This window comes from Balaenoptera physalus (genome assembly GCF_965194825.1).
Source record: "Balaenoptera physalus genome assembly, chromosome: 2".
Lineage (NCBI taxonomy): Eukaryota > Metazoa > Chordata > Mammalia > Artiodactyla > Balaenopteridae > Balaenoptera > Balaenoptera physalus.
Genome location: NC_138883.1, coordinates 174,684,817 through 174,700,363, shown reverse-complemented (window position 1 = coordinate 174,700,363; position 15,547 = coordinate 174,684,817). Strand labels below are relative to the sequence as shown.

Below are 15,547 nucleotides of genomic sequence, written 5' to 3'. Positions count from 1 at the left end.
TGCACACATATTTGTATATGTACATATACAAACAAATGAAAAAAATGTTGGTGAGAGAAGCTTCTGGTATTAACAAAATATTAACTGTGGTTCTCTTCAGTGGGATTAATTTTCGTATCTTCCTTTCAGAGTTTTCCAAAATGTCTAATTGTTTATAGTTAGTATTTATTTTAAAAATTTATAGCTTACAGTTATAATACTGTTATTCACTGAACATCTCTCATGTGTGATTCATATGTGAACCCATCTCACCTGTCCCAGCATTTCCTTCTTCTGTGCCTGGATTATATTGGCTTGGCCAAAAAGTTCATTTTGGCCAACCCAATAATTTGGAGGGACCTCTCTGTATATAATTATCTATTTTTAATTCCTGTACTCAACCCACCTCAGTAGATTTACCTGTAACTTTTGAACCAAGGAACAGCTTTTGCTGCATGAGTGGACTTTGCTTTTTCCATCTGACAAGCCCTGTAGGTTTTCACGCTGGGAGGTCTCTCTCTGATTGCAGCTCTATGATGGCCCACGGCGGATGGGGCGCTATTGTGGAGCAGACATTCCACCTTCAGGGAGCACCACGGGCTCCAAGCTTCAAGTGCTGTTTTATACCGATGGGGTCGGTCACCATGAGAAAGGATTCCAGATGCAGTGGTTCATCCAAGGTAAGCCCTCTGCTGATCTCAGTTGTATTTGGTAGTTGCTATTTGACCAAGAACCGTTCCCTTTGCAATTCTATATTTGGAAACAGTACCATCCACGAATAGTGGAACTGATCTTCGGTGGCTGTGGGGTGCCCATGGCTGTGGCAGCTTGAAGTGGGATCTAAGTTCCCCGACCAGGGATTGAACCCAGGCCGCAGTGCTGCCCCGGCTCTCGTCTGTTTTGTAAAAAGAATTTTTTTTTTTTTTTTAAAGCCTCCTTCTTTTTTTAAAAATTTTTTTATTTTTGGGTGTGTTGGGTCTTCGTTTCTGTGCGAGGGCTTTCTCTAGTTGTGGCAAGCAGGGGTCACTCTTCATCGCGGTGCGCGGGCCTCTCACCATCGTGGCCTCTCTTGTTGCGGAGCACAGGCTCCAGACGCGCAGGCTCAGTAGTTGAGGCTCACGGGCCTAGTTGCTCCCTGGCATGTGGGATCTTCCCAGACCAGGGCTCGAACCCGTGTCCCCTGCATTGGCAGGCAGATTCTCAACCACTGTGCCACCAGGGAAGCCCCTGTAAAAAGAATTTTAACAAAGAGATGGAAAACAGTGAAGCAGGTAAAGTGTTTATTAGGAGAGGAATACGTGTAGAGAAAGCACGGGTGCACTCAGGTTGAGAGAGAGCCGTGCCTCTGGGGTAGTTTAAATCACTTATATGGGGCAGTTCTTCCGGGTCTCCTCTGGCCAATCATCTTGCTTTGTCTGGCTCTGAGTCCGTATTTGGTCTGACTCGGGGCCCTCCCCTGTGTGCGCGTGCACCTTTTAGCCAAGATGGATTGCAGCTCAAGTGTCTCTGGGAAGTTGACAGAACATATTATGGTCTGGCGCCCCCTCCCTTCTCCGAGCCCTGAGGAGCCTTTCTGTGCGTGTGTAGTTTGGGAGGTCTCCTTGCCCTCAAGAATGGGAAATGTATGGTCTCCTTATCTTGTCTCCAAGCAGGACTCAGCTCCTCCTGGCTCCTTCCATTCTCTTTATCCCCGAGTATCCGTCCACAGGGACAGATTCCATCCCGCTCCTGCCTCAGAGCCTGCCTGGTAATCTAGTGCCAGGCCTTAGAAAGTTCACTCAGACGTTGCTGGCTCTTGGAGAGTTGAATCCTGTTGGGGTTAAGACAGGAAGTGAAGTCCAAGTGGACAGGATTTGGGTAACTGCTTCAGGAGGTGCAGCCGCCAATTGCTTATGAGAAAGGAGGGAGCAGACGGAAGTTTCTAGGGGTGAAGGGCTGCACCTGGGCGTGGCAAGCAGGTCACGGGGTGCAATGGAGTCTCTCGGGGGAGTGGGACAGAATGAGGTTTAAGGCTCACCCTGACACGGAGCAGAGAAGGAGTGACGGGGATAGAAGGGAAGGAAGGAGAGTCAATCAGAGAGAGAAGGGGGAGGGAGAGGACTGGGCTGCGAGGGGAACCTGAGCAGAAAGTTTGGGCTAGTGACGCACTAAGCCAAGGACAGGGGTCATATCTGCCAGACGAGTAGGGGCAGGTAAAAGCCTGCCTACGAACTGGTGGTTCAGAAAGCAGGTAGGGATCATCACTCCTCTGAAGATGAAAATCTGTTTTAAACACAAGTTCTGAAACTTCTAGACTGACCTCATGTGGGCCAGTCGAAAGGGAGAGGACCCCAGGGCAGTGCTTCTCAAACCCTGGTCCCCCAAAGCAGCAGTAGAATGTGTGAGAAATGCAAATTCTCAGGCCCCATCCCAGAACTATGGAATGGCAAACTCTGAAGGGAAGCCCAATAATCTATGTCTTAACTAGTCTCCCTGGTGAGTAAAGTTGAGGGCCACTCTCCTAGAGTGATCTAGACCTGAAAAATATAGTCCTCGTGCATATTATACGAGCAGTTCTAGGCCAAGAGCTTAGGGCTCACTACTATGATTCAATCAACTCGAAAGAGGAGTGGAGTTGCCATGTTATACCTGGAATCACACACAGACATCCTAAACTGTGGTCCTGCTGTCACAATCAGGGGTGAGCCCAGGGTGAGCATACGTGAATGTGTGTTGAGGGTTTTTAACATCATAGTACATATATTATATGCATCGCAGCACTTTACACAACCGAAGAGCCCTATTATATACTTGAGAATGTAAGACGTTCTATTATTATGAACTGGAGCCTGAGTATATTTCGTTAAAACATACGTATAGGGTTTTTCAGTATTTAAAAATATTCAGTGGTCATCCACAGCTACTTATAACTTGAAATACAGATTATAAATTCCCAAAGTACGTGAGCGATGATAATTAAGCTTGTGGAAGTTCCGGATTGTCCTTTTCATCAAATAGGTAGATGTAACCTTGGAATGCCAATTTATTGATCTATTAAATGACGGAGCTGGATTGATTCATCTCTGTAATACAGCCCATCTCTAGTATTGTGGGATTCAGAAATAGCCTGACTCTGAGGGAACTAGAGACAGTGTGGAAAGACCTAGAAGAAACAGGAAAATCTTGGGACATGGCCCAGATTCTGAAGGGCAAGGGTTATTTTCCAGAATGGTGTTTCTCAAGCTTCCACATGGGTATGCGTAACTGGGGATCTTGTTAGGGTGCAGATCCTGATGTGAGGGCTGAGGTAAGGCCCATGGATCTGCATTTCTGAAAAGCTCCCAGGTGATGCCGTTGGCGTGTCTCTGTAGACCACACTCGGAGAGCTTTCTCTTCTCTAATCTCTGAAGCGGTAAGGTTCTTTCTCACTGGGGCCCCAGCCCTTATCCTACTGACACTGAGTCAGAGAGTGGAAAGTAAGAAATGCCAACCAGGAGACTGAGGCTCGGGGCCTAGGGGCACGGTCCTCAGCCCGAGATACATGCAGGAATTGCCTGGGAGTTTTCACAAGTACCGGTGCCTGGGTTCCAACCCAGGAGATAGGATTCCATTGGTCTGCGGTGGGACCTTGACTACCGCTAATTTTGAAAAGCTCCCTAAGTAATTCTGCCATGCAGCTAGGACGGAGCATTTTAGGAGAAGCGATTTATTTTGCTGGTGATATCTTTCTCCTCAGTGCGCTGCTTCCTCTCCCCTCCAGGCTGTTGTAGCCATACTAGCCCAAGGCCACACTAAGGAGTATGACTTCCTGGTCATGATTGGCTGCCCTGGACGACTGGGTTTCTCCAGCCAACACACTAGGCACGGCTTTGAGTTTTGGTTGGGAAAATTTTTTTCTTCCAGTCCCATTTGGAATCTGTCTTCATTTGGGAGAGTCAAAGACATCCTCTGTCTATTCTTGTATCCTGTTTACTATTTCAAAACGTACTCCCAATTGCTGAAAACTTCCTAAGCTTGGAACCAGAGTTGTGCAACAAAATTTTGCCAGGTAGGACCAGAACTGAATAAGTTTTTTTTTTTTAACTCTGTGCCACTAGATGTAAATTATGCTTGGGAAGAACCTTCTGGAAGGAGACTGTTAGTGGTCTAGATCTGTGCAAAATTAACTGTCATATACTATAGCTACGCAATGCTGAGTTTATACTCGGCATCTGAACTACATCTTTAACTCGAGAGAGCCGGGAAGAGGGGCCGACAGAAAAGAGAAGGGTCAGGGAGGAGGCCTCCAATGGAAGAGGTTCCCTCACTTCTCACCGGTTGTTGGTAACCTGAAGGCAGAAATCCGATTTCTAGTCATCCCTGTGTTCCTTCCAGAGATACTAAGGAACGGTCAGTGTGTGACTCCTGCTCCAGGCCTGGTTCCTACACTCCTAGAGCTTCCAGGCGACTGGGAGAAGTAGCCATCTAGCCAAGAGGCACATAAATAGACGTGAACTTAGCGGTGTGATGATGCCACAGGAGCATACAAAAGGGGATTCGACCTGCACAGGAGGCCAGGGCAGTCCTGCATGAGGGTGCAACTTCTGAACTAAAATCTAAGAATAAGCAGGAGCTAAGGAGGCAAATAGGAGAAGGAAAAGGGTTCCTAGTAGAAGAAAGACCCTGTGGTGGGAGGGAGCAGGGTGCGCGGGGGGGATGCACACGTCCAGGGCGACTGGAGTCGTGTCAGAGGTCCAGCAGGAGGAGCCGGAGAGCGAAGCAGGGGCCTTTGGGTCCCTCCCTGTTACGGGCTCGGGCAGGGACGGGCTCATACCCTCTGTTTCCCGTAAACCCTTCAGATTTCAGAGAAATATGAGTTTTTTCTTCTTTTTATGCATCTTTATTTGGGAGATTATCTGGACATTGAGCTTTGAAGCATTTATGACCTTGAAGTATCACATGTGCATACAAAAAAAACCATGTTTACTTGAAATAAAATGTTGGTTTTCGGTTCTCTTTTTTTTTCTTGTCATTTAAAAATTTATTTTTATACAATTTTAAAGGTTACTTTCCATGTACAGTTATTACAAAATATTGGCTGTCTTCCCCGTGTTGCACAACACATCCTTGAGCCTGTACTACACCCAATAGGTTGTCCCTCCCCCTCCCCACCCCAATAGTGCCCCTCCCCCCTCCCCACTGGTAACCGGTAGTTAGTTCTCTCTATCTGTGAATCTGTTCTTTTTTTGTTATAGTCACTAATTGGTTGTGTGTTTTAGATTCCACGTATAAGCAATATTTGTCTTTGACTTACAGAGAAATGAGTTTTGAGTAGCATCTGGAAGCACTGAAGCAACGTGGCGTGTTGTGGGATTTGAATACAAAATATTCAATAAATATTCATAATAATATTGTGAATATTATTCATAATAATATTCAATAATATTCGTAAATAAATATTAAACAGATACAAGGTCCAAAATACGCTTAAAAATTAGTCTCAATTTTAAATTAAAGAGAAATCTTCTTGAATGTGCCTGTGTGCACATGCACGTGTGTCTGTGTAGGTAATTCAGAAACATTGTGTGAGTGCAGCTTCTTCAGATCCGCATCTCGGAATCAGGCTCTAGTGCTGGGCCGGGACACACAGGCTGACAGTGGCCGGGAAGCTGCTCTTCCTCACCGGCCAGAGCAAGTGCCTTTAAACGCTGAGCCTCTTTTCACCAGAATCAAATCTCCTTTCAGGCCCTCTTTCCCCTCCCAGTCTCTCCCAGACTATGCAGCGAGAAATCCCAAACCTCTTCACTGCAAGCTCAGAATCTGCAGTGGCATCATTTCCTGACCATTGCTGCCGAGGAAGAATCCCCATGTGCTTCATTCAGGAGGCCAATTAATAAATAAACCCGCTCACAAAATGTGCCTCTTTGTCGCCCACACAAATCTTCTGTTTGCTTTGAGAAAATGGATCTACAATCGGGCTTTCTTTGTGGGCACATCTTTGAAGCGGGTGTTGCGGGTGTGAGATTAACCACACTGCGTTGCCTTTATGCAAAGCATCAAAGAGAATCCCGCTCTGTAAAGAAAGAAATGGCCACAGTTGCCCTGTCTGGCTAAACGGTGTGCAGTTTTCAGCGCTGACGGCATTGTCTGGGGGCTGAATTTGGCCTGGCCTCGGGGACCTGCATCTGGGTTGCTGAAGGGAATATAGAACTTTCTGCGAGCTGTGTGAATAGGGCCTCCGGGCCAGCTGCGCAAACCCCTCGCCTCTTCTGATCACGCCTCCCAGGGGCCCTCTTTCACTTGGCAGTGGAATCCGGCAAAAAAGCAAGGTCAAGGAGCTTTGTGAGTGAAAGAGTGACATTTGCAAAGGGAGAAAACCCCTGACCTGGGAACAGCAGAGGAAGGGCGAAGTGCCTGGATCAGGAGGTGACGTCACCCTGGGCTTTCACAAAGGAGAGCGTGGCCTTTTCTTTGGGGAGATAGATGACATCAGCCTCTTGAATGGGGGCTGGTTCCATTTTATCATCCCTTCAGCTATTAACGAGATTTCTCAAGCCTTGAGGGTTTTGCAGAGATCAGCTCGGGGTTTATAAAAACTGTATCCTGATCCTGCATGGCTGGCTTGGTTTGAACATGAGCCAGCGCTGCCTTGACCGCCTGTGGACACGCAGCGCTGTATCAAAGCGCTTCTAAAAAATGGAGTTTGAGAGCCCTGGCAAAGAACCTCCTTGAGGTCTGCAACGTTTCCCGTAAACCTTCCCTCAGTTCTTTCCCTCACATGGGCATTTCAGTAGTCTCCGTTATTGTTGGTTTTTCAGGGGAATTCCTTCTAATTTGTCGTTTTTTATTCCTTTTGTGATTTAGAGTATGTGTGCCAGGGTTTCTGGGAGGTTCGCCCTTTGAGGACAAAGGTTTTATCTTTTGTAATTCAAGGAACAGTTTGTGGTTCTGCATCTTGTGGTAGTGATTACTTGGGGCCTCTGTGGCATGCATTGAGGACATGTTTTCATTCAGTCATTCATTCAGCCAACCAACCAGCATATATTTATTCATGACCAGGTTCTGGGCTTGGCGTTTATAAAATGTAGAGAGTGTATTTGTTTTCTCAGCCTGTCATAACAGAATACCAGATTGAGTAGCTTAAACATCGGAAGTTTATTTCTCACAGTTCTGGAGGCTGGAAGTCCAAGATCAGGTGTCAGCAGGTTTGGTTTCTCCTGAGGCCTCTCTGTTTGGCTTGCAGACTGCAGCCTTCTCACTGTGTCCTTACGTGGCTTTGTCTGTGTGAACCTACTGATGGCTCTGTGTGTCCAAATTTGCTATTCATATAAGGAGGCCAGTCAGATTGGACTGGGGTCCATTCTAGGAGCCTTATTCTGGCTTCATCACTGCCGTAGTAGCCCAATGTCCAGACGCAGTCACATTCTGAGGTACTGGAGGCTAGGGCTTCAGTGTGTTAATTTTGGGGGAGACACAATTCAGCCCATAACAGGGAAGAAAGAGACAGCATCCTTGACTTCAGGGAGTTGGTCAGTAGTAGGGGAGACAGACAAACCAAGTGCAGAATCCATGATCCATGATGCTGGGGGGGGAGGGGGGCAGGGAGGAGACCTAGGCTGGCCGCAGGGACTTTGAGAGGCCCTCCAGGCCGCTTTGATACTTGAGCCGAGTTTTAAAGAATAAACAAGAATCAGTCAAATATCTGGGAGGGGAAGGCATTTCTAAGCAGAAGCAGGGAGGCTTGGGTTGATCATGGCAAAGGTTTTCAACCAGCAAGTATTTCAGCTAAAGCACATGCTCCCAGCACCCACACCAAGGGGGTGAAAATTGCTTCTTGGGAGGGTGAAAATATTTTATGCTTCATGTATAAAGCACAGATACATAGACTACATAGCAGATATATATTATATCTGTGATATTAAATTTTTTGAGCAATTGGGAAAAAATATCCAAAAAGCCTCCTTAGAAGGGCAATAATGAACAAACGATTGAGAAATGCTGAGCTAAAAGGAGGATAGAAGGTGAGGCAGGACAAGTTGTCAAAGACCAGTTGACGGGAGCCATCGCAAGAACTTGGACTTTATTTCCCGTTGTCTGTCCTGAGTCCTGCTCCTGCACGATGCAAACATTCACAGGAATCTGGAGGTACGATGCTCGCCAGGAAAGTGATTTTTGAATTGTGGTCAGCAGAGATTCTGCGGCAGGCTCATAAGGCCAGGATGTGAATCACGCAGTCTGGTCCTCATCTCGGGCAGAGACCTTTCTCTCTCCTAGTGTCACTTCCTGCTGGGCAGTGATAGAATGTCACAGAGAAAGAAGTGGTAAAACACCTCTCCCTCTCTGCCTCTAAGGTAACTTCAGCTGCGATCAAGAATGTGCCCTTTGTTCAGTAAATCTGTAAGCAAGCTCTTGGTAAAGACAGATGGGGAAAACATAGACTCCTGTGATTGTTTTATTATGTTGCGTGATATGAGATAAAGAAATCTTGTTCAGTTTGGGTCAAAATTTAAGTAAAAGAGAAGCTTTTAAGAAACATTAGTTCTGTTTAATTTAAAAGTTATTTCCCTAACTGCTAACTAGGTTTTCTTTCACATTTATACATGCTCTATCCTGTCCTACTTATTCTGGCCACTTCAGCCTATTTGATATTTTGGACTTTTCATCTTTGTGTTACTCTTAGAAAATGTTTAAGCCTGGAGACTGAAAGCGAGTACAGTCTTAGTGGAGAATCAAAGCACAGATTCCTATATTATGATACTGTGTCTGATTTTTATTTATGGCAAGTTCTCACTTAACATCTTTTTTGGAAAGAAGTTCTTAATGGATGATGCTAATGGAAAAAAAAATCGGTTAATAAATTTGTAAAAGTGGGATGATCACTTACTAAGAAAATCCTGCAGTTCTTTTTGCCTTGGTTTCACAATTTTTCCAGCAAGGTCCTAGTAACCAGAGGCAGCATTAAACCTATGCAGACATTTCACTATGAGCGGAAAAGCTAAATCCTGACATTATTTGCCTCCTTGACAACAAAGGAAAATAAAAACACACAGAGTTGACCTTCATGTAATGTTGGCTCTGAGTCTCGTATCCAGTGGCAACCTTTTAGGAGTCTGGCATCCCAATTCCCACGTCACTACTGTTTGCAGAGGTTGAGCTCTATTTCCATTGCTACTCTTTCAAACAGTTATAAAAAGAAAAAAGTAACCCTCAAACAACCATGACCTTCCCAAATCATACATTGCACAATTTGTAATAGTCCTTGAGATTTGGGCCAAAAAGACGGGCTTTCTTGAATCTTCTGTTTGTGTTCTGGTTCCTTAGCAGCAACACCCCTGATAGATACTGCACATACTTTCCAGGGGATTCCACACTTTTCTGTACAACGTGAAAAAAGAAACCATGCATTTTTTTTCGCAGTTTCAAATTTAGCCCCAAATGACTAAACCAACACAGAATAAACACGATGTTCAGTGTAGGACATCATTTTTGTCCCCAGAGATTTCTCTTTTTGAGCCTTTACTTAAATAATGCCGTACTTGTCTCTGACATTATGTATCCAAGGACCTGTTTTTTTGTATATGCCGCTGGATATTCAGAGAAACTAAAGCCAGCCTTCCGTGGCCTTGACTCACAAAACCAAGAATGAATCTCTGGTGTAAGATAGTAATTACATTCTAGAAGATTTAATCTAATTCTGTATTCTCTGTATAAGTAATGACATTGATATACTTTATCCCTGATTTTTTTTCCTTCTAGTTATTCTTTCAGACTACTCACAGGCTAAATAATACAGACTTATCAATACTACCTAAATGTAATTTTAAATTTATTTTAAGACATTAATGGTGATAAAAATAAAACCACGTTACCATGTTAAGAGCGAACGAAAATATGATTTAAATGCTTGGTGCACTGACTTAATTGACACCTCATTTATTATTACTGGACCAAGTAATTATTTAAAATGTTGATATTATAATTTTTGAAAAGTTGGTGTTATCTTTCTACCATGTGCTGGGCCTTTTGGCTAGCATTTTAAAAATACGATCTCTTGTCTTCTCCTAATAATCCTCTGAAATCAGCATCATCACCCGCATATTATGGATAAGAAAACTGAGGGAGGAGTCTTAGAGAAGTCAGGTAACTTCCCCAAACTCAAAGAGGGAATGAGGACACACAACCAAGTGTGTGGTGTCGAACTCCCAAGTGTTTACACAGCTGCACTCTGCCTACAAGCAAATGATTTTTCCCCACAATTTTTCATTGCAGAAAAGATGAGATGATATTGCAACGCAGAGACGGTCAGAGCTTATAGCAGGTAATTTTGCAGCTAAATTCCCACTGAGGATAATGGCTGTCTTTGAAAGAACATGTGCTGTCTTTCCCAAGTAAATAATGTTCCTGTTCCAAGGTCTCCCCACTGAATTGCCCAGCTCCTTCCTCCATAGCAATGATGGGGGTGAAGCGCAGTACTTAGCCAACAACTCGTTCAAAATAGCTGAGTTTGCTTGTCTGTCCTTCAACACAGTATCTGCTTTATTCCTCATTCGTAAAGTGTTCTTTCTCTGGAGTGGCTACATATGGTTGCTGTAATCATACACTTTGAGCTGGGCTAGACCACAGAGATCATCTGATCTGTTACCATGGCTTAGTTATGCAAAAGATCTTACAAGAGAAGTGCTATTAAAGCGAAGGATAGCTACCCCGTAATAGATTGGTTGGACGAGGGTGGAGCGCTTGAGGGTTTGGTTAATTCAGGACCCCAGTCAGAGGGCACGTGGGCTGACTGGACGCCCGAGGCATGTGTCCTGTGAGGGACCAACACCCTTCCTGTTGTCATCACAGAACATCATCTCATGGCTCAGGCTTGGACAGAGCTTGGAGGGTCAGAGGACACCACGACCGTTGGCATGGCGCTGCCCACACTTGTCCATTGGTCCATCAGGGGCAACCTTGCTGTGGAAGAAAGGCTGGGGGCTGGGGGAGGTGAGAGAAGGAATGGAGGTGGGCGAGGGCGAGTGACGCAGAGCCCTGTGGGGAGGCGGTGAGCTTCTCTCCCTGCAAACGCACTGTGTACCAAAATAATTAAATGGAAAGAGGGACTTCCCTGGCAGTCCAGTGGTTAGAACTCGGCCCTTTTATTGCCACTGACCCGGGTTCGATCACTGGTCGGGGAACTAATATCCCGCAAGCTGTGCAGCGTGACCAAAAAAATAAATAAAATAAATAGAAACAAAGCCGGATTTGAATGAATACTTAGTACAAGTATTGAACCTTGGAAATCACATAAAGAGTACATGTTTCCTCTGTCTTTGCCTGTTTGGGGGATTTCATGAAGTAGCTCTTGGTAGTCTTACGCATGACTACTTATTTTAGGGGAAATTAGTCCAGCTGCCTTGGTATCATTTCATTTCCTTGGAAGATGTTTTTATATATTTTGTTCAGAAATCTTCAACAATTACAAAAATGTATAAGAGAGAGAGAATGATTGATTGATTTCTCCTGAATTGTAAGCAAAGAATTTCTACTGGGAAACTATTTTTCATCTTGGTTGGAATGAGTAGATTAGATGAAAAAGGATATAATTAATCAAAATGAAAAGATGACAAGATCAACTATACTTGTTTGGGTCAAAAGGAGAGATTTTTAAACTTTCATATAAAGGAAATTAAAATTTATATTATGTGAAGAGTCCTAAAATATGGGTACATTGGGTTCATGTCTTTTTAATGGTATACTAAGGTGAAACACTTCAATATTCAGATTCAGAACATCTCAGAGAGTCTATGAAAATATTAATTTTCAATATTAATGTGACATCTTACATGGTAATTTAAAAGTCATTTTGTAACTATGGACGGCATTGATTTTTGAGCTCCTTGTATCCTATATCTATTTTCCAAGTCATTAACTGCATGTTATGACCTTATTCTTTCACTCTTTTTTTTTTTTTTTTTGTCCCTACCATTGAAAGTAGATAACTCTACTCCGTATCCGTTGCTGTATGGAATACATTTAGACAAAATGATTATCACAAAGTCTGGGTCTGGGATGAAATCCTTATGGAAGATGAAACTTTCTGAACCCTCACCCTAAACTCTTGAGTTGGCTTCTCCTAACGTGATACCGAGCTTAAGTTTGTCTCTAGTTTTCTCAACAATAGACTTTGTGCTGAGTCTGAACGTTTATGTCCCCTCAAAATTCATGTGTTGAAACCTAACCCGTAAAGTGATAGTATTAGGAATGGGGCATTTGGGAGGTGATTAGGTCATGAGTGTAAAGCCCTCATGGTTGGGATTAGTGCCCTTATAAAGGAAGCCCCAGAGGGACCCCTCACCCTTTCTGCCATGTGAGGTCTATAGCCCAGGAGAGGACCCTCAGCCTCACTTCCTAGGGCTACTGTAACAAAATGCCACAACTGGGTAGCTTAAAACAACAGAGATTTATTTTTTCACAGTTCTGGAGTCTCAAAGTCGAAAATCAAGGTATCAGCAGGGCCATCCCTTCGAAGGCTCTAGAGAAGAATCCTTCCTTACCACTTCTAGCTTCTGCTGGTTGCTGGCCATCCTTGGCTTTCCTTGGTTTGTCCGTGTGTAACTTCAGTCTCTGTCTCAGTCTTCATATGGCCCTCTTCCTTTTGTGTGTCTATGCCCAAATCTCTCACTTCTTAGAAGGGCATCAATTATATTGAATTTTACCCCCCCCTCTAATCCAGTATGACCTCATCTTAACTTCATAACATCTGCAAAGACCCTATTTCCAAATAAGGTCACGTTCACAGGTTCCAGGTGGACATGATTTCTGGGGGACACTATTCAACCCAATACAGGAGGTTCTGCAGCTTTGACAACTTTCCCCTCTCCTGGTGTCACCTGCTTTGTCTTCTTTCTTCTTTCTTTTTCCTCTGGAGAATTTCCCATTCCTTGGCCTTTACGTTACCTGGTTTTCTTCTCTGATTTCATCTCGTGATTGCTCCAGCTGGTGCCCTCTCTGTCCTCACAGAATCAGTCTAACCCACAAAATCCCCCAGAAAATTAGTCTGCAAATTCTTAAGATCAGGTGAATTTGGGGGCCCCACTCATGCCTTTGTCTTCAGAGAGGAGTGTTGACCTGATTTTAGTCTTCTCTCTTAGGATGGATACCTATCACTTGCCTTTCTCCTATACCTCGGGACTGCGCCATGCACTTGTAGACTGTTGGGGGATTAACTGGTAAAACCAAACCAGGAATTGCTGACTTTTTGTGGTTCTTATATGTGCCATGGTCACCATTAGACAACTTTGTCCTTTTTAAGGAGCTCGTATCTGTCTCCACCTCCATTCCAACCTAACCTGAAAGTTTCTGTTCAAAATTGCTTTAATTACATTATTTGAATGTCTCATAGATAAATCAGGCAACCCAACTTCTGGGCATATATTCAGAGAAAACCATTATTTGAAAAAATACACGCACCCCTATGTTCATAGCAACACTATTTACAATAGCCAAGACATGGAAGCAAGCTAAATGTCCACCAACAGATGAACGGATAAAGAAGATGTGGTACATATATGCAATGGAATACTACTCAGCCATAAAAAAGAATGAAATCATGCCATTTTCAGCAACATGGATGGACCTAGAGATTATCATACTAAGTGAAGTAAGCCAGACAAAGACAAATATCATATGATATTGCTTATATGTGGAATCTGAAAAAAAATGATACAAATGAACTTATATACAAAACAGAAATAGACCCACAGACATAGAAAACAAACTTATGGTTACCAAAGGGGAAAGGGGGGTGGGGAGGGATAAATGAGGAGTTTGGGATTAACATATACACACCACTATATACAAAATAGATAACCAACAAGGACCTACTATATAGCACAGGGAACTCTACTTGGTACTTAGTAATGACCTATAAGGGAAAAGAATCTGAAAAAAAAAATGTATATATAACTAAATCACTTTGCTGCACACCTGAAACTAACACAACATGGTAAATCAACTATACTCCATTAAAAAAAAAAAAGTAGTGAGGCCTGTGTACTGCAGGAAATAGTTGAACCTTGTTTTGGGTTGGACTTCCCCAAATTCTGAGCTCCTAGTTACCGTTTCTCATTATAGCCACCCCACGCCTGACTCTTACGAAAAGAGTCCTTACTGGTAACTCCTCCTTGGGACCCTGCCCCCTTCGCCTGCTGCCCTTTTGCATGTCAGAGGGGAATTGGACAGACCAGTGAGTCTCCTCTCAAGGTCTTGCAGAAGAGAAGGTTTTTATTTGTACAGTATAGAAAAACTATTAAAATATAAATCATTCATTTTGATGAAGCATGTGAGCATAATCATTTATTATTTAAAACTTATTCTTTTACTCTACTTTGGTTTTTCAGCTTCTTTTTAACATTTACCCTGATTTCTCAGACATTTCCCTGCGAAATTAGAGGATAAGGATGTGAGGGTGTCCTGTTTGGGTCCGTTCTCTGCTCCTTTTCCTCCAGCCTCAGGGGGCTTTGGCCCAGTCACTTCCAAGCTGGCAGGCCCTCCCAGTGCTGTTGGTTTATGGAACATAGTTTCAGGAAAATGCCAAGTGTAAAGAGGTTTGAGCAATTGTAATTGCAGGAAACACAGAATGTGCTTTTAAAACTTTGGGCCTCTAATTCCATCTAGCCGATTCATTGCTAATTTGCTTTTATTAAAAACAAATAACAAAACAAAAAATCAGCAGCCACCCCAAACCTTGAGGATAGAACATACATAGACTATGCTTTTTGTTGTTGTTGTTCTGGAATTTTTATAACTCGTTGCTTGTTTTAGAGCAAACAAAAAACCCCCCAAAAAAACAGTGTTAGCAAAGTTCTTTTTTTAATTTAATTTAATTTTATTTATTGCTTTTTTGAATTTTTGAATTTTATTTTATTTATTTGCTTATATATGGAAAAGATTTAAGTTATCTTCACAAGTAAGCAGGTTTAGCAACAACTTTTAACTCTTTCTTGTTATGAGTTCCGTAGATCAATGTGCTTCCTGCTGATAACGTAAGCGCTTCCTTTCAGTTGATGGCTGGGAGTTTGGAGGAAAATAGAATCAAACAGATTATCAGTCACCAGTACTAAAAGTTTTATAAAGATTAACTAATTAAAACTGAAAAACATATGATTCTCTTCAGGACATTATTTTATTCCAGTTCAGCTGTTATCTGACGATGTTAGCGTATTAGATTTGTCAGATTTGTCTCAAATTAAATGAAAAAGAATTTTGCTTTATTTTTTTCTGGTTGCTATGGTGACTTTTTTCCTCAGTAGATGGACAGAACGGTAATGAGGGCGGTGTTCAACACTGCCGTTCCAGGGCCTTAGGGCTGAAATGCCCAACAAGGCCTAGCGGAGAGAAGGCAGAACTGCGAGTAGGGGCTTGGGGGCAGAAGGGGTTGGCAGGGGGAGGTTGACCCCAGATCCGCCGTTCACTATGTGAGTTACAAGCCCAGCAGCCTTCTTGAGCCTCACTCTGCCCATCTCTAAAATGGGCCTGATATGATCACTCTTGCCTACCTCGTAGAGTTGTTATGAATTTCAGATAAGATAACGTGCTCATTAGAAGCACATTGAAAAACTGTGCACTA

General features: G+C 43.4%; 1 protein-coding gene and 1 long non-coding RNA gene across 2 annotated transcripts in view; one reads left to right on the top strand and one right to left on the bottom strand.

Annotated features, from left to right (window-relative positions):
- The window catches only part of CUBN (cubilin), a 284,343-nt gene that overhangs the window by 106,255 nt on the left and 162,541 nt on the right, over positions 1-15,547 (top strand). Inside the window, exon 30 of the mRNA XM_082452723.1 lies at positions 509-659. Coding sequence (XP_082308849.1) covers positions 509-659 — 151 coding nt within the window. The remainder of the gene's footprint in view (positions 1-508; positions 660-15,547) is intronic.
- Positions 1-15,547, bottom strand: part of LOC309656471 — a 518,263-nt gene that overhangs the window by 373,866 nt on the left and 128,850 nt on the right. The window lies entirely within an intron of this gene.